The 18,299-nt window shown below is 47.1% G+C and overlaps 1 protein-coding gene across 1 annotated transcript; it reads left to right on the top strand.

Moving 5' to 3' along the window:
- Positions 1 to 42: 42 nt before the first annotated feature.
- Positions 43 to 18,230, top strand: PMF1 (polyamine modulated factor 1). The gene is made up of 5 exons (XM_080916335.1): positions 43 to 212; positions 13,232 to 13,337; positions 13,825 to 13,925; positions 16,860 to 17,055; positions 17,872 to 18,230. Exons 1-5 carry the CDS (start codon positions 61 to 63, stop codon positions 17,923 to 17,925), a joined length of 609 nt encoding a protein of 202 aa, XP_080772461.1. The 5' UTR covers positions 43 to 60; the 3' UTR covers positions 17,926 to 18,230.
- The last annotated feature ends 69 nt before the right edge of the window (positions 18,231 to 18,299 follow it).

Here is an 18,299-nt window from a genome sequence, read left to right as displayed (position 1 = left end):
TCGGAGGTCCTGTTGGGAGGAGCTGCCAGGACCCGTTCATTTTGGCGGTTCAATTTCAACATGGCTGAGGTAAGCCAGGATAATGAGGCTGCGGGAAAGGGGCCTGAGGGTTCGTCTTCGGAAGCTCCGCCAGATGACACGACCATCTCGAGAGTAAAACTCTTCGACACCATAGTGGACACTTTCCTCCAGAAACTAGTCGCGGCCAGGAGGTAGGTGGGGACCAATGGGAAGGGGTGGCGGGAGGGTTTGTCTCTGGGATCGTAAATCCCGCGAGATCCTCATGGCTCGGTCACGTGGGGGCGGTCCGGGGTGATAAGTTGCAGAGGACAACAGGAAAGGCCGGAGGTTGCAGTTAGCTCTTCGCCGGCTGCTTTGGGGTGGCTGACCTCCTTTCCCGGAGGTCGTCTGTCTACCTAGGCCTAACGCGCCAGCCGCGGGAGTTGGCGAGCACTAGACCTGTAGTCATAAGGAGTAACTTTTTGCGCTTTAGATGTCGGAAGGGAGAGTTTTGCCCCTGATCCCACCAGGCCAACGCCCGTGATACTGAAACACCCTTGCTTGGCTCGGTGGCCCATTATTCCAATCCCACTTCTTCCGGAGGATCGTGAGTTTGAGAATAGCCTGCCCAGTTCAGCCACCCCCTATCTCAAAATTTAAAAAACGGGCCGGGGATACAGCTCAGTGGTCCATGGTTCATTCTTCAATCCGGTGGTTAGGGGAGAGATTTGGGGGAAGAACAACATTCCCTTTTTTAAAATGTTAATTCGATTAGGCATATTTATGTCTGAGTATTTTGCCTACACATATAGTACATATGTATAATACATGCGTAATGCCCACAGAGGTCAAAGTAGTGTCAGATTCTCTGGAAGTGGAGTTACAGTTGGGTGTGAACCACCTTGTGGGTGCTCTTACCAGCTGAACGCTGAACACTCCTGTTTTGAGGCCTGGCACACCATCTGTAAGGACAGACACCCCCGGAGTCTGGGGGACTCTAGCTCACCTGCTCCCCGCTTAAATTTAAAAGATAAGTCTTGGAGTTGGAGAAGTGGGCGGGTGGTTAAGGGGTACTCTAGACTCTTTCAAAAGGACCTAAGTTAAGTTCCTAGGACTCAGGTCTGGCAGCTTGCATAAGTCAGAAACAAACAAACAAAAAAAATTATTTTGAACTTTTTATTTTGAGGCAGGGTCTCGGTAAGTTGTCAGTAGGCTTTACTTGGACTGATAATCCTGTCTCAACCTATGCAGTAGCCGATGACAGGCCCAAAACATCACACCTGCAGTGTTTTGTTCTGCTTGGAACTTATGACCTGGCTCCTCACCTCCTAACTCACCTTCCAGCCTTCTCTGTGTTTGGTGCTGCAGATACATAGTTACTATACGTATAATTACTAACACACACACACATATATACTATTCAGTGGGTATACAGTTAATAAGGTAGTCACAGGGTGTGGTAGCAGAATTAACACAGGTAAGAAAATAAATTAAAAATCAAAGATAGAAAGAAAAAAAACATCAAAGATAGGGCTAGAGAGATGGCTCAGCGGTTAAGAGCACTGACTGTTCTTCCCAGAGGTCCTGAGTTCAATTCCCAGCAACTACATGGTGGCTCACAACCATCTATGATGAGATCTGATGCTCTCTTCTGGTGTGTCTGAAGACAGCTATAGTGTACTCATATAAAAATAAATAAATCTTTAAAATAGAAAAAAAAATAGAAGTTTACGTGTACAGGCCCTGTGGTGGTCAGATCTTCGTGACAGACAAATCCTTGGCTAGACTATAGTGAGCAAAGCATTGTTTTTCACAGCCATGAGTGTTTGCCCGAATGTGTATGTGCACCACGTGTGTTTCCAGTGCCCCCGGAGGTCAGAAAAGGGTTTCAGATCTCCTGGAACTTGAGTTTTAGATGATTGTAAGCTACCATGTTGATTCTAAGAACCAAACTTGGGTCCTCTGCAAGAGCACCCAGTGTTCTTTACAGCTGAGCCATCTCTCCAGCCCCACTCCTCAGCCCCCATTGCAGTTTGATAAGATAATTTGTAAATATTTTATGTACAAGTCATCATATACTCACTGTTTCCAACCAGTATCCCAAATTGTGGTCTTTGCAAAGCTCTATTTGTTGACTGCAGGCCCTCAAGGTGTTCCTAATATAAATATCATTGCTAGTGATAGTGCCTGAGTTGTTAGTTGCTGGATATACAGCAGTTCCTGCCATGGTGGTATACACTTGTAATTCCAGCAACTTAGGGACCAGAGGCAGGCTGAAGAGCAGAAGGGTGATGTGGTCCCAGTGAGTGGTAGGAACAAGGCTTCCCATGAAGCAAAGTGTCTTTGACTCCGCAGTAGAGAGTACCTGCTCTTGAATCTGGGCATTTCTGAGATTTCTGGATTGAGACGTTACTGTGCCTTGGCAGTTGGAAGTCTGTAGGAGCTAGCAGAATCCTTTATTGAAAAACAGAGAAAGTTTTTCAATCTCTAAAGAAGATGATATCTACCAGTGTGTTAAGCCTGGGGCCACAGCACCTGAGACTCAGCATCCTGTTGCTCCACACATTGTGTGGTTGTGCTAGCTTTCTGACTCTATAAACTCCTGAGATAGATGAATAGGAAGGGCTATTCTTGCTCATGGTTTAGAGGATTCAGTTGCTTTGCCTTGCATCAAGCATGGAGGCTGCTCAGTTCTTAACAGCCAGCAGGAAGAAGAGGGCTGAAGTCCTAAGATCCCTCAGCCATCCAGTCCTGGTGAGCTAACTTCCTTCTCCTAGGCTTCCCCTTAGAGGTTCCACAACCTTTGAGTAGCAAAAGTAGAACCATACTTTGAATACATGGACCTTTAGGAGTCATGTTCTGTTCAAACTGTGACAGTCCACCTTTCTTATATACAGTCGGGCTCTCAAAGGTATATAGGTCCGGCTCACGGTGTCCATCCAACCTGGTACAGCATCAACGCATTTGGATAATCAAGAAATGGTTCTGAAATAAATGAGTCCCAGGTCATCTGAATGTCAGACCTGTTTCTACACTTAGTACTAGAACTCTCCATTTGGTGTACCACAGGGTAGTCAGGCTCCGTGTGGATTACTCTCTTCTTTCCTGGGTCCTTTTCATGGTTGGGAGCAGCTGCTGTCTGGGAGTTCCCACTGACCCTGCCTGCATTTCTTGTTTCTGTTCTCGTTTCCAGCCTCGCCACCACTATTAGCTTCTAGTGCAGCATCAGTCTCTAGATCTGTCTTCTGGCCACAGCCTTTTCTCTACTCTCTGGTCCTCAGCGTTGCATCATGTCCTTCTGCTCAACGTGTTCTGTGGCTTGGGGTTGCCTCACTCCCTGCTTCTCCTGAGCCTGGGTGCAAAGCTTACACCCTGCATGCAAATGTGATGTCTTCAGACCTGACTCTTTCCTGTTACTTCTCACTAGAACATTCTTCCCCTCCTTGATTAAATATGCACGTCAGTTTTCTCTATATATAGAAAAGGCTTAATAACTGCTACTCATTTTTTGAAAGAATGGGTTTTTGATTATACTGCTCAGGAACAGTGAGGTTGGAGAGTAACTGGAAGGTTCCTGCCAGTACAAGTCTTTGGCAAATACAGACTTTATTTTTGAGAGAGAGTCTTGCTATATAGCTCAGGCTGGCCTCAGACTCAAAATTCTCCAGCTTCAGCTTCCTGAATACTGGACTTCAGACTTTTAAGGTGGACACAGATATTTGGCTACCTGCAAATCTTCAAAGCCATTAGACGTCCTCAATTTCAAGGGTAAAGTGTCACACAAAAAACTTTTTTTATTCAAATGTTGTCATCTGTAAGTTATGGGGTACTTGGTTTGTTTGTATTTGTTTTGAGACAACTTTCATTATTCCATTGCTCAGACTAGCCAGGACCTCACTATGTAACCCAGGCTACCCCTGAACTCCTGCAGTCCTGCCTCAGCCTATACACCGCTGAGACAAGTGTGAGTTACTACACCAGGATTAAAGTGTGTGTGCCTTGTGGGTGTATGTGTATGTGGAGGCCAGAGGTCAAGAAAGGTCAACCTCTAGTGGCTTTCCTCAGGAACTTTCTACCATGTTCCTTGAGACATGATTCCTCATGACCAGGGCATGAAACTTGTCAGTTAGACTTGACTGTGGCCAGCAAGCTTCCCTGTCCCCACGGTGCTGCTATTACAAACACATCCCATCACACCAGGCTTTCTTACATGTGTTCTGGGCATCAAACTCAGGCCCTCCTCAGGTCCCATTCCCAGCAATCACGTGGTGGCTCACAACCATCTATGACTACACTTCCAGGGAACCTGGCCCCCTCTTTTGGTCTCTGCTAGCACCGGGTGTGTATGTGGTGCATACACATGTGTAGTGTAGGCAAAACATCCATACATATAAAATGAGAAATAAAAATAAATAATAATACCCCCAAAACCCTTGGACCTTGTCCTGATGCTTGTAGACGAGAACTTTTTCAGTTGAGCTGTTTCTCCAGCCCCTTGACAGTATATTCTTCAAAACCCAGGCTGGTTTTCCCTACAACTCAGCAGACTTTTTAAAAAATGTTTTGGGTATATGTGTAAAGGGTGTCTGCATACTCAGGTACCAGAGGGCACCAGGTGTTCTCCTATACCCTCCTCTATAACTCTGCTCTGGTTCTGGGCAGGTTCTCAGGCTGGCAGTCAGCCATCCCCACACTGTCTCTGCATTGCTGGTTTCAGGTGCATTCGGATTGTGCCTGGCTATATGTGACCAAATGTGGGTCACGTTTGTCCAGCAAGCACTCATCAACACTGAGACATCTCTCCAGCCCCATCACTCACAGATTCTTAACATAAATATTAGGTTGAGCAGGAGAACAGATTGTGTGGCAGGCCCACAGTGACTAGAAGAAGACTGGGCATGCTGGCTTGAGGTGGACCTCAGATTCTTGTCCGTCCTTTTGTTGGCCTGGCTGAGGCCCAGCTGTCAGATGTGTGTTCTTAGGCTTCACCACACAGAAATGTAGTCACGCGTGGCCGTGCTCTCTGCACTCCCTGCTTTGCTCTCCAAAAATGAAATCTCTGTCCTGGCAGTCTACTGGACCTTCTGAAACAGCCATTAGCTGCAGCAAGCAGGAATTTCTTTTCTGTGTCTTGTGACATTTGAACCTGCCAGGGCAGACTGGGTTGGTGGTATTTATTAATGGAGCCAGGCTAAAGGCCAATTAGTACTATTCAGAAAAAAGCCAGGTCTCCAACCAGTCCACAGTGCAGTTGGCAGTGTGTCACAGGAGTGGGTCCCATAAAAAACTGAGGGAGCTAAGTTCTTAGATTGTCCTGATCCAGTGTGGTGGCCTGGGATGTTCTGAGCAGGTTGTGATTTATATAGTTACGTTAAGCCCAAGAAAAGAGCAAAGCACCAGTTGTGCCACAATTGCTAGCATTTTAAACTAATAGCAAGGAGTGAGGGTTGGGGCTCCATGACAGAGCTGCTGGTTTTACCTCCATCCAGCCGTGGAAGTCCAGAAGAGAGACATACGTGGTAGCAAAGCTGGTGGGCATTCGGGAAGCAGCTCTATACAGAAAGGGTGTCTGAGCCATGGAAACTCCCTGCCCACTCTGCCGTGGTGGGAGTTCATGTCTGAGTACAGATCTGCCTGTCCCATCTCTCTGTCTTCACTGTTACTGCCTTTTCCAGGCTGCGGCATCTTAGTCATACCTCCCAAATCTATCCTTTTGAATCAGTCTGTGCAGATCTCAGTCTCTGCTTCAATTCCTTTAGCCCTTTTGTAGTTCCCCCTTGTCAATCAGTTCAGATTCTTGGGTTCAGGCCCCTCTATTCCCTGAACAGTGGAGTGTACATTCTAGCTGGCCGCATCACATCCCAACTGTGGACAAGTTTCCGCCTACCAGTTCTCGGTTGTCTGTATTGGGGATGATGAAAATGCATGGTCATTACAAAGTTCCTGCTAAGAACAAGTAAGCTAATCCACCTAAAACGCTTAGGACAGGGCCAGATACCAGTCAGTCTTCCGACTGTTCCCATGACAACTGCATCTTTGCATACATGTACACAAGGCACAGTCCTTGAGTCATACCTGGGCCTTGGTATGTCTGTGCTGTTCGTGGAGCCCCCACACAGTCTGCAGCCACCTCCTTAATATTCCAAGCTCATTTCCCTGATGTCTGGTCTATACCTCCCCATGTGTGGATGTATTCATGAAAGAAGATAACGTTCATGAGTCTGTCATCTCTTCTACCATGTGAATCCCAGGGATCAAGCTCAGGTCATCAGGCTTGGCAGCAGTTACCTTTACCCATTCAGCCAGTTTTGAAACATGATCACTCACTAGCCTGGGACGTGACTATTAGATTAGGTTGGCAAGCCATTCGTTCCCAAGAATCTACCCAGCTCTACTTCCTGAGCCCTGGGAATTTTACATGGGTGCTGGGTACCAAGCTCAGTCCTTATGTTTAGGTGGCAAATGCTATTACTCAGCTGTCTCCCTAACTTCCACCCTCTTCCTCAAGTGAAGTCATGCTTTGGATTTGTATCAGCAAGGTTGGTCTGCTATGGTGTCATGCTGCTAGAGCTCAGTAAGTTGTTTATGTTTGGTGGGTTAGTGTTTGCTTTTGAGACTGGGCTCATGCTGGCCCTGAACTGATTTTCTTCCTCCCAGATGCTGGGATTATTACAGTCTTCACTGTGTTCCACAGTGCCTGGATTTATTCAGTTCTGAGGATTGAACCCATGGCTTGGTTCATTCTAGACATATTGCTCTACATCTTCAGCTGGAGAATCCCTTCTAAGGGATCAAGGCAACTGTACCTGCAGGTTATCACTGGCAGCCTGAGTCTTTGTATCCAGGTTGATCTGTTGCTTTCAGATCCTCCCTTTGCGTCGGTCGCTGCTGCCCTCTGGTGAGAAAACTGTGGAACTGTTGGATCAAGAAGCCCGCTGTGCATGGTAACGGAAGACAAGACCAACTTTTTGTGCTGAAAGTTTTGGGTTTTTGAGACATCTCTCATTTTGCACATGCTGGCCTAGAACTCGGCAGTGTTTCCCCTGCCTCTGCATCCTGATGCAGGACTGCAGGAGTGCTCCACCACACACTTCTGGACTCTCTTTGTTCCCTCAACACTACGTACTCCTGAGACAGTGCCCAAGAATCTGTTTGTTGTCTGGACCGCTTTACCTTTTCATGGTGTAAACCAGTATAGGTTGTAGCTGGGCATCTGCATCGAGAATTTGAAGACAGCCAAGATCACAGAAACCTTGTCTCAAAACAACAACAAAAAACCAAAACAAGCATTGAAAAACCAGGTTGACAGATGACTAGTTTTCTCTGCTCTCTAGAGGGAGTGCAACCAATTCCAGATCTGCTGCCAACCACCCCTTTCTAAAATACATAGTCTTTTTATATCACCCACGACAGCCTGGAACTAAGATGTGGACTAGACTGGCCTTGAATTGTACCTTTTAAATTGCTGGAATTATAGGCATCTGCCACCATGCCCAGCTCTGTAGCTCTGGCTTTTCCATAGGCACTGGGAATCAAACATTCTATGTGTTCATGGCAGGCATGTTATCAGCTGAGCCATCTCCCCAGTCTGTGAAGGGAAACTTTAGCTTCTGGGTTAGTGCGAGCATGTGCTCCACCTGAGCTACACACTCATCCTTGTCCTGGGTGCTCAGAGCAGAAAATGAAAAGCTGCACACATGCAGAGTGAGAAAATGTGCTGTGTTAAAACCAGACGTTATGTTCACCTCAGGAATTTCTTCTCTCTCTCTTTTTTAATGTTTATTTTATGTATGTGAGTACACTGTAGCTGTCTTCAGACACACCAGAAGAGAGCATCAAATCCCAATACAGATGGTTGTGAGCCACCATGTGGTTGCTGGGAATTGAACTCTGGACCTCTGGAAGAGCAGTCAGTGCTCTTAATCACTGAGCCATCTCTCCAGCCCTGGACTCGGGAATTTATGGGTTTATTGTTGTTGTTGTTGTTTGTTTTGTTTTTTTGAGACGGGGTTTCATTGTGTAGCCTTGGCTGGACTGAAACTCAGAGGTCTGTGCCTATGCTGGAATTAAAGGCATGCACACCACAAACAGCCTTATACTTATTTTTCATTCTGTTTTGTTTTTTGAAACAGTATGTTTCTATATAATGCAGGCTAGCTTCACATTCATTATGTAGCTGAAGCTGTGGACCTTGATCTCCTGGCTTCAGCTTTCGAGTGTTGGGATTATGTGTATTGACTAGAAATTCTCTTAAGAGATGGAGTTTTGGGGGCTAGACCTGCCCAGCCAGAGGGACAAGCACTTGCTCAGCATTCACGTGGACCTGAGCTTAACCCCAGCCCTGCAAAAAGCAAAAGAAAGAGGAGAAAGGCTTTGTATTGCCCCAAACTCCTTGGCTCAGCAGCTCTTCCTGCATCAACTGTGTGTAGTTACTTTAAAAAAAAAAGATGTATTTATTTATTTTATGTGTATGTATGTACACCTGCATGCCAGAAGAAGGCATCAGATCCTAGTATAGATGGTTGTGAGCCACCATGTGGTTGTTGGGAATTGAACCCGGGACCTCTGGAAGATCAGTCAGTGTTTTTGACCACTAAGCCATCTCTACAGCCCAGCAAAGATACTTTTATTTAGAAACTTTAAAAGAAAATTGAATCTATCATAGTGGAATTCAGAACGCTGTTGTGTATTGAGGACACTGTTCAGTTGCTTTGGAAGCCCCTAGGCCTCAGGCTCCACCTCCATTTCTTGGTAACACCTGTAAGCTCATCCCAGTTTTAAAGCTTAGTTTGTGGATTTCTTTGTTGGTCTTGTTGTTTTTGATACAGGGTCTCATTTTGTGGTCTGGGCTGGCCTTGAATTTGTGATCCTCCTACTGCCTAATATGTGACAAGGTTATAGATACCTACGACCAGACCTAGCTAGTCATTGGGTTTGGGGGTTTGGTTCTGTTTTAAGAAGGGGTATCATGGGCTGGAGAGATGGTTCAGCAGTTAAGAGCACTGACTGCTCTTCCAAAGATCCTGAGTTCAATTCCCAGCAACCACATGTTGGCTCACAACCATCTGTGATGAGATCTGATGCCTTCTTCTAGTGTGTCTGTAGACAGCTACAGTGTATTCACATACATAAAATGAATAAATAAATCTTAAAAAGGGGGGGCGTATCATACAGCCCAGGCTTATGAATGATCTTCCTGCCTTTGCTCCTGAAATGGTACCAAAGTGCCACCATGCTTTGTTTTATGTGTACAGGGACCAAACACAGGGCTCTGTGTGTGTGGGCAAGCACTCTCCCAACTGAGAAGTCCCTAGCCCTAGTATGAGGTTTTACATTTTTCTAATTTGGTTTTGAGACAGGGTCTCTCTATACTGTCCTGGAACTCAGTAAGACCAGCCTGGCCTTGAATTTGCAGAAATCTACTTGCTTCTGCCTCCTAATTGCTGGGATGAGAGCTGTGTATCACCCAGTTTGTTTTTGTTTTGTTTTTTGTTTGTTTGTTTTCTTTTTAAGGTTGTATACTATCATGCCTGGTTTGTTTTTTCTGTCTGTCTCTTTTTCTATCTCTGTGTCTGTGTCCTTCCCACCCCCCTCACTCGGGTGGCATTTATCCTAGATTGGCCTTAAACTCCTATGTAGCTGAGGGTAATTCCTATTCCTCATCTTGAACTCCTGATTCTTTAGCTTCTAATTCCTGATTGCTGGAATTACGCGCCGATACCACCACAGCTGGTCTTTGTAGTTCTGGGATTGAACGTAGAGGGTTTCTGCGTGCCCAACAATCACCAATTGTAGCATCACCTGTAGTTTCAGCTCTTCGTACTGGGCCAGAGGATCACTGGAGCTCACAAGTTTGAGACCAGAATGGGCTACATAGTGAGACTCTATAAAACAAACAAAGCGGGGGCTGGAGAGATGGTTTGTTGCCCTTGCAAAGGGCCCAAGTCCAGTTCCCAGCACCCATATGGCAGTTCACAACCATCTGAAACTCCAGTTCTAAAGGTCAGATGTCCTCTTCTGGCCTCTTGGTCCAGTAGACACAGACATGCATGCAGGCAAAACACCCATACTAAAATGAAAATAATAAAATTTCAAAAAAAAAAAGAGAAGGAGGGACACAATGATAGAAGACACCCAGCATCATGAGAACACACACACACACACACACACACACACACAGAGAGAGAGAGAGAGAGAGAGAGAGAGTTTACAGTGTTTTCCCAATGGCTTCTTAGGCTTGGGTGGAGAACCCTTGCCTCCCTTCCCTGCCCTCCATCCCCTAGATTCTCATATTCTCTCTCCCCCCCCCCCAACTTTTCCATGTAGGGTGTTGAAGCCAGGACCTCTAGCATGTCAAGCTCTACTGCTGAGCCGTCTCCAGACTTCTCTCTGTTTTCTTCTCTTCCCCCACTCCCACGCCTGACTATTTTTCTTTAGGATGTATGTATTCACTGGGTATTTACTGTGAATTACATCCTCCTGAAGCTGCCAATAGGGAGAGAGAGAGGTAGCAGCTAGCACAGGTACTCACTTGAAGGTGGCACTGAGCAGTGTCACAGGCTCCCACCATCTGAGGGTAGACATTGTTGCCCTAGTATCCTTGGATGGCTATACTCAGTTATCAAAAGGACAATTCAGAGGGCAGATGCTGGGAACCCTTCCAGTCCACAGCCCACAGCACAGCTCTGGACATCTTGTTTTCTTCCTAGTTGTGCCAGCCACTCAGTCTGTGGCTTCTGAAGAGGACTGTGGAGGGACACATGGTGCCTGCCCACGTGGGCTGGGATTGAAATGGGTAATTGTGACTTAAACATCAGGGATCCTGTTCCTCTTCACAGCCCACTCAGGCATCCGGTCAAGCCAGGCACACCTCTAAGCTACAGCAGCGGACAGGACCCATGGCAGGGGTGAAACAGACTCTGCTCACAGCTGTCACTTGGGAACTCTTCTGGGGTTCCTGTTATTGAGAATGCTATAAATGTGAAGGGCCCCAGAAACATGCACATGTCCCTGGAAGGGACATTTTCTACAGAATCCCATGTTGGGCGTCTTCATCAGCCAGTGCCAGTGTGGGAACGGCTCAGATGCCTTGTGGATTTTTTTAAAAACTACACTCAGGGAAGGAAAGTGATGTTTTAGAAAATGCCCATGGCCATGTGTTGGCCAGACATAAAATTATACTTTCTTATAAACAGTGTAATATCCTTGTGGAAAGAGATGCTGGAACCTACATGCCCACAGCAATATTTGGAACAAAGCAGTGAGGAATCTAAGCAACGTGAGCAGCGAGGGTGGGGGTGTGGCCCAGCAGACGGACTAAGGCCTGTCCACTCCTAGCTGCCTCCTCACTAAGGTCCTCGGATCTGCGTGAGTACAGAGCCTTTCTACTCCAGCCTTGCCCTTCTGTCTGTGCTTCCTTTCTCTTCCGGACACAGCAGGCTCTTGGCCTTGACCTTCTCAGTTTGTTTATGAGACCAGCCAGCTCTACACTGAGAGAGTATGCTGACTCATGAGGACACACTGCCTGGATTCAAGTCCTGCCTTTATGGTTCATTGGTTGAATGGTCTTGGTGACCACTTTATTCTTACCAGCCTCAATTTTCCTTAGTCAAGTGGGACAGCAGCATCTGTACCGCCCAGATTGCTCTACGGATCTCTGAATGTTAAGGCCCTGCCTCACAAAAAGAAACCTCCCCAAACAGCCCCCACTGCTGCAGGGGCCTACAGTAGTCAGTCACCTGGCTTCTCAGAGCCGAGACGTTTCTTCCCTTTGGAAGGCAGGTGCTTAGGCTACAACTCCATGTAAAGAAACAATTCAGCAGTGGGATTTGGCCTGTAGGATTTGTTCTCACAACAACAAAAGAAGAGAGACGCTCATATATAGACAGGAGAAGGACCAGCTGAAGCTACACAAGACCCTGTTAAAATCAACAAACACAATAAAACTCCTAATAAAAGCAGGTAATTGTGGTAGTTTGAATGATATCTTAGTTACTTTCCTTTTGTTGTAACAAAGCATCATGACCTTAGAACTGATAAAGGAACTTACTTTGGGGGTCGTGTTCTAGAGGGTTAGTTAGAGCCCATGACTATGGCAGGGAGTGTGGCAGCAAGCAATTAGGCATTGTACTGGCAAGGAGAGAGACACTGGGAATGGCGTAGCTTTTAGAAGTCCATCCCAAATGACCTCCTACAACAAGGTCAGACCTAATCCTTCTCAAACAGGTGCACAAACCTGGGACCAAGTATCCAAACATAGGAGCCTATGGGGGCCATTCTCCTTTGTTGTGATTTGCATAAGAATGGCCTCCATGGGCCTGTGTGCTTGAATGCTTGGTCCCCAATTAGTGGAACTGTTTGGGAAGGATTAGGAGGTGTAATCTTGTTGGAGGAGGTGTGGGCTTTGAGACTTCAAAAGCCCACACCAAGTCCTCTGTCTCTGGTACTGTCTCTCTCTGTCTTCTCCCCCCTCCTGCCTTTGGATCAGGATGTAAAGCTCTCAGCTGCTGTCCCAGTGCCATGCCATCTGCTTCCACATGATGGTCACAGACGCTATACTACCCACTGGAACCATGAGCCCCAAATTAAATACTTTTTTAAAAAATCAGACTTGTCTTGGTCGTGGTGTCTCTTCACAGCAATAAAACACTAACAAAGATATCAGTCAAGCCACCCCAGTGACCTGCTTTTATTTTTTATTTGTCTAAAGAATTATTTATTTATTTAATGTATAGGAGTACACTATTGCTATCTTCAGACACACCAGAGGAGGGCATCAGATCCCATTACAGATGGTTGTGAGCCACCATGTGGTTGCTGGGAATTGAACTCAGGACCTCTGGAAGAGCAGTCAGTGCTCTTAAACACTGAGCCATCTTTCCAGCCCTATTGTGTTTAACAGGGTCTCCTGTAACTTAGGCTGGTCTTGAACTTACTGTGCTGAGGGTGACCTTGAACTCCCTATCCCAGCTCCTGGGAATCAAACAAAAGCTTCATGCGTGCTATGGGCAAACATTCTACCAACTGAACTGATCTCCAGCCCTATAACCTATTTGTAAATACTGCTAGAACCCTGTATGGGAATAGAAATAGCCGACCTGTGACTTGAGGACAGATCTGCATCCACAGTCATTGCCTGGTCTCAGCTGACAAAACTGAATCTTGTGTTAAAACACAGAGGTGAGTGTCTGGGTTCTGATCACCCCAACTTTGCCTGTCTCCTTCCTGATAGCTACGAGAGATTCACCACCTGTTACAAAAAGTTCCACCAGTTGAACCCTGAGGTGACACAGTGCATCTATGACAAGTTTGTGGCTCAGTTGCAGACATCCATCCGGGTGAGTGGCATGGTGGCCAGAAGGCCCATTTTTATTAGGTTTTGCTCTACATTTAGGTCCCTAAAGATGGCAACCTATGAGCTATCTCTGTCTGCTCAGCCCCTCCAACTACCATCCAGCGCTGTAACACCAGGTAACCCTGCCCTCCATACAGTGTAGACCTTCAACACCTTGCTTTCATTGTCCATAATATGTGTTCATACGGTGTCTGCCAGCCAAGGCAGTGTATCCTCAACCAGTGCAGACAGGCAGTACTCACTTTGCACCCCCAGCTTCTGAAGAGACCTTTAATTACCTGAGGAGTAAACCAGGAATAATATTAAACTGGTGTAATAAATGTTTGCTATTTTAGATTTTATTCTTAGTTCTAAAAACCACACACTATAGAGAAATTGGACTATTCTGGAGGGTGATCGAAATTAGCATAAATCTTGTAAGTGCTGTTAGCAGTTCGGCATGCATAAGGTCTTTCTTCCTCTCTGCTCAGGAGGAGATCTCAGAAATCAAAAAGGAGGGGAACCTAGAAGCTGTGCTGAACTCCCTGGATAAGATAATAGAAGAAGGCAAAGACCGTGAAGACCCAGCCTGGTGAGAATGGGGAGAGGGTCCCTCAACAGAGGGCCTCAGTCTGATAGGAGCCTAATTCTCACCCATATCTGAGTTCCTGGTCTCCTGGCCTCGGAAAGAGGACTGTTTGAGACTTTCCTGGGACCCCTGGGGCCTTAGGAGCAAGCAGAAGAGAAGGCTGGGGCATGGGGCCAGATAGTGAGGTTTGGCTCCATGGACAGATTAGATGACCAGACACATGGCTTTGATGTTTATTCAACAAATAATTAGGAAGTATGTCCTGTCTGCTCAATGTGGTTGTAGAGGCCAGAGATTGAATAATGAACAGGCTGCCCTCTGCAGTTCCTGTCTAGACAACATGGCCATCTGGTGTGCCATGTGCAGGAAAATGAAGTGACCAGGGTGAGTGGTGGCCTGGGCTCCAAGAGCCTCTGCATCCTGCCCATATCTGACAGCTCCCTGGCTAGAGTTGCCATATTCCTTTTTTTTCTCCCCTATAGTATTAGACACTGAACGTAGGGCCTTGGGCACGCCAGGCAGATTTCTACTGTTAAGCTATCTCCTTAGCCTTCCGTCCACATTTTATTTTGATACAGGGTCTCACTGAGTTCCCTCCATTACCTGTAGAGATGGCTCAGTGGTCAAGAATACTGGCTGCTATTCTTACAAACCAGAATTTGGTTCCTAGCACCCATGTGGCTGTTTATAACCATTATAACTCCAATTTAGGGAATCCAAAGCCCTCTTCTGGTTCCACCAGCACCAGGCGCTCATGTGGTACACATACACACATGCAGGCAAAACACCATACACGTAAAAGAAAATTTATTATTTTGTTTATTTTTTGGTTTTTGAACAGGATTTTTCTGTGTAACCCTGGCTGTCTTGGAACTCATTCTGTAGACAAACCTGGACTCCAACTCATGGAGAACCTCCTGCCTTTGTCTCTGTCTCCCAAGTCCTGGGACTAAAGGTGTGAGCCACCACCTCCTGGCTGATAAAAATTATTTTTGAAGTTCACTCGGCTGACCTTGAACTCACTAGGTCAGATTGACTGTGACTTTTCTTTTTGTTTTTTTTTAAAGAGTGATCTCTTTTCCCTACATGAATGTTTGGCCTATACATGTCTCTGTGTAACTTTGTTGCGTGGCATAAACAAAGAGGGTAGCAGAGTTGGAACTGAAGTTATCAACGTTGTAAGCCTTCCTGTGGGTGTTGAGAATTAAACTCATGACCTCTGGAGGAGTAGCCAGTGCTCTTAATCTCTGAGCTGTTTCCAGCCATAACCTGTGAAATTATGTAACTTATTATGTAACTTACTATGTAGACAAGAAATCACAAAGATTGGCCTGGGATCTAAGTGTGCTCCAGTAGACCTGACCTGTGAACCTCGACTCTTCTGCCATAGCCTCTCCGGTACTATGGAGTACTATAGAGCACCAGGCCTACCCTGGAGATCTTTGTCTTTGCACACACCTTTAATCCCAGCTCACAGGAGGCAGGGGCAGGCAGATCTTTGTGAGTTTGAGGCAGCCTGGTCTATATAGTAAGTACTAGGACATCCAGGGCTAACAGAGAAACAAAAAACAACTAAAAGATAATGATTTTGTCATGACTCAGGCAGGGCACCACAGGCTGCAGCTTACAGGCAAGTGGGGAAGGGAGGCTGGGGACCAGCAGCTGGCCTGGGTCTAGAGTGCCCATGGCCTGTCTCCCTGTGATGCTATCAGCAGAGGGGCCACTATCCAAGTAAGTAGCTCTCTGCAGGTAAGATACCAATTAGATGCTTGTTTTCGAGTCCTCTGGCCCACACATCCCAGAGAACCCCCAAGTAGCCAGAACAGCAGCTCCATGCTTAGGATCCTCTCTGCTAAGGACACTTATCAAATTTCAAAATGACAATTCTTGGGGGATGTATGCCACAAGAAATGTGTAGGGGTCAGAGGAGGGCTGAAGTTTTACAACTGAAAAGGAATTTATAGACCATAGAGCAGTGATTGCTCGTTGACTAGTCTTATTCCCTAAAACACCTGCTTATAATTGGACTTATGGCTATTTTGGGTTCTTCTTTCTTCCACCCCTTTACTTCTTCCCTTTCAGCCCCAAATATTAGGTAGGAGAGGATAGAGGGACAAGGGGCGATGCTATCGTTAGATTACTTCCTGCTGAGGGGTGTCAAGATCCTTGGGGCAAGTTTGATCTTCACTGGTAGGATATCTAATTTCTTCTTTTTTGTCTCTTTGCACCTGACTACTTGACAAGCCACAGCCAACAGTATCTAAGCACTACCCGGCCAACCAGCCGCAGAAGCAACCTGACTCTTGGGGCTCTAGCATCTATATATTTTCTGAAGTTTCCAGAATTTTAAATGTCACACATTCACAGAAACTTGCAGGTTTACCAGCTGGCAAGACTACACCCCTGCTAGAGCATGAGATAAATCTTAGTCACCTGCTGTGAAGCAGCCCCATATCCCACACCTGGGATTAAAACAAAAACTTTTTTTTTTTTTTTAATACTTCTGTGTTTTAAAGAAACCAAAATTCTCACAACCCCTCCTAGCTCTTACAGGGTCTGAGAGTTTGAGTGTCTCTGAGGATCTACCAACCTGGGAAAGGTCACTTTGCCTCCACCCCTGATCTCCCTACCTCAGTCTGTTTGGGTAATGTACCAGCCAGACACATAGTCATAAGAACAGAGGCAAAGTCTAGAGAGTTCTGGAGTGCTGGGGATGGGTGTGTGGAGAAGCAGGCTGTAAGAGGAGACCTCGAGGGAGAAGCTGGAAGCCAGAGTTTCCATTAGGAGCAGGTTTGGGGGTAAAGGGATCCTGGTAGAGTCCTAGCCTAGCACAAAACTTGAAGCAGGACAGTTGCTGATTGGGTTTAGAGGTAGAAGCCTCCTGTATGCTTAGATTCCTCCCTCTGTCCCCTGGGACCCATGTACCCTGCCCCCCAGGCGACCCAGTGGAATCCCAGAGAAAGACCTGTGCAGTGTTATGGCACCCTACTTCCTGAAGCAACAGGATACCCTGTGCCATCAAGTGAGAAAACAGGAAGCCAAGAACCAGGAACTGGCAGACGCTGTCCTGGCCGGGCGCAGGCAGGTGGAGGAGCTGCAGCAGCAGGTCCAGGCCTTCCCGCAAACATGGCAGGCAAGTGTTTGGCTCGGGTCATTTTCCCTTGTCTCAGCCCCCCTGGATTGGTGGCTTCACTCTCCCAGCCTAAGGGATCCCACTGTGAGTGGGCTGTGCCCACAGCAGCAGAGTCACTCAGCACCTTTGCTGGGACGTGAGGTTGGCTCCTTAGTGCTTGTGCTGAAGTCCAGTCTCAGCACATGTTTCTGTGCAGCTGCTGAGTGAGTGTGGGCAGCAAGGGTCAGCCTGGACCTCTTTCCAAGTGGAGCCCACCCTCAGTGTGGTGTGCAGCTACTGATCTTAGGTTCTTGGAGCCACCTTGCCCTCCATCCTCATGAGGCCCCTTAGCATTCCCATTTCCCTGGATAATAAGCTGTCTTAACCGTGGTTCCCCGAACCTGTCAGCTGCTCCAGTAGCCATAGCTCCTGCTCAGCTCTCCTGGCCTTGTCTGAAGTGCAGCAGCTGGATCGGTGTTTGGTGTGGGAGTCTCAGTTCTCAGTGAGTGAGGGCTTACCCAGCATGCCTAGGCCCTGGATTGGAATCTGAGCACTAGGAGAACTAAGTTCCTCCAGTGAGGACAAAGGCTCACTTTTGGGAGTCTCCATTTTGTTGAATGTGGAGAGGCCCAGAAGAGGTGGCTAGGGCATCCAGCCTGCTATGCATGCTTATGGATGGTTGGGACTTACCACCTGGCCTTGTCGTGACATGTCCTGCCAAGGCCAGTGACATGAGCCACAGAACATTGTTCTAGGGGTACCTGGGCTGGAGGGAGGCCTGGCACGCAGGGTGTGCTTGTCTCACCCAACACAGCTGTTCTCTTCCTTTGATTCCAGGCTCTACACAGAGAGCAGAAGGAGCTGCTGTCAGTGCTGAGGGCTCCTGAGTGAGGAGCCCCTGGGCCCCAGAGCAGAGAGCAGTCACTGCCCTGTAGCACACGTGTGGAGCCAGTTTCCAGGTAGTAATGGAGTCCTCCACCACTGAGGTTCTGGTGGGATCAGACTACCTTCAGATTCCTGTCGCCATCTTCTGCCTGCAAGACGCTGGGCATCAGACACCAGGCTTTGTCTCCTGGAGTTGCAGCCAGTACTGCCCCATGCCCTCCTGATTCCCCAGCCCTTCCTGGACTGGATTTGGGTAGTTTCCATCTTCACTGATTGCTGCCTTGCTGGCTAGCCCAAGGGCCCTTGCCATGTTCTCCCCACATCCGTAAATAAACTTCCTCTACCACATTGTAATCTATGAGGATGTTTCCTTGCCAGGC

The sequence above is a fragment of the Micromys minutus genome (assembly GCF_963924665.1).
Source record: "Micromys minutus genome assembly, chromosome: 4".
In the NCBI taxonomy this organism is placed as follows: domain Eukaryota; kingdom Metazoa; phylum Chordata; class Mammalia; order Rodentia; family Muridae; genus Micromys; species Micromys minutus.
Note: the sequence above shows the minus strand (reverse complement) of the source record. Positions and strands in the feature narration are given on the sequence as shown.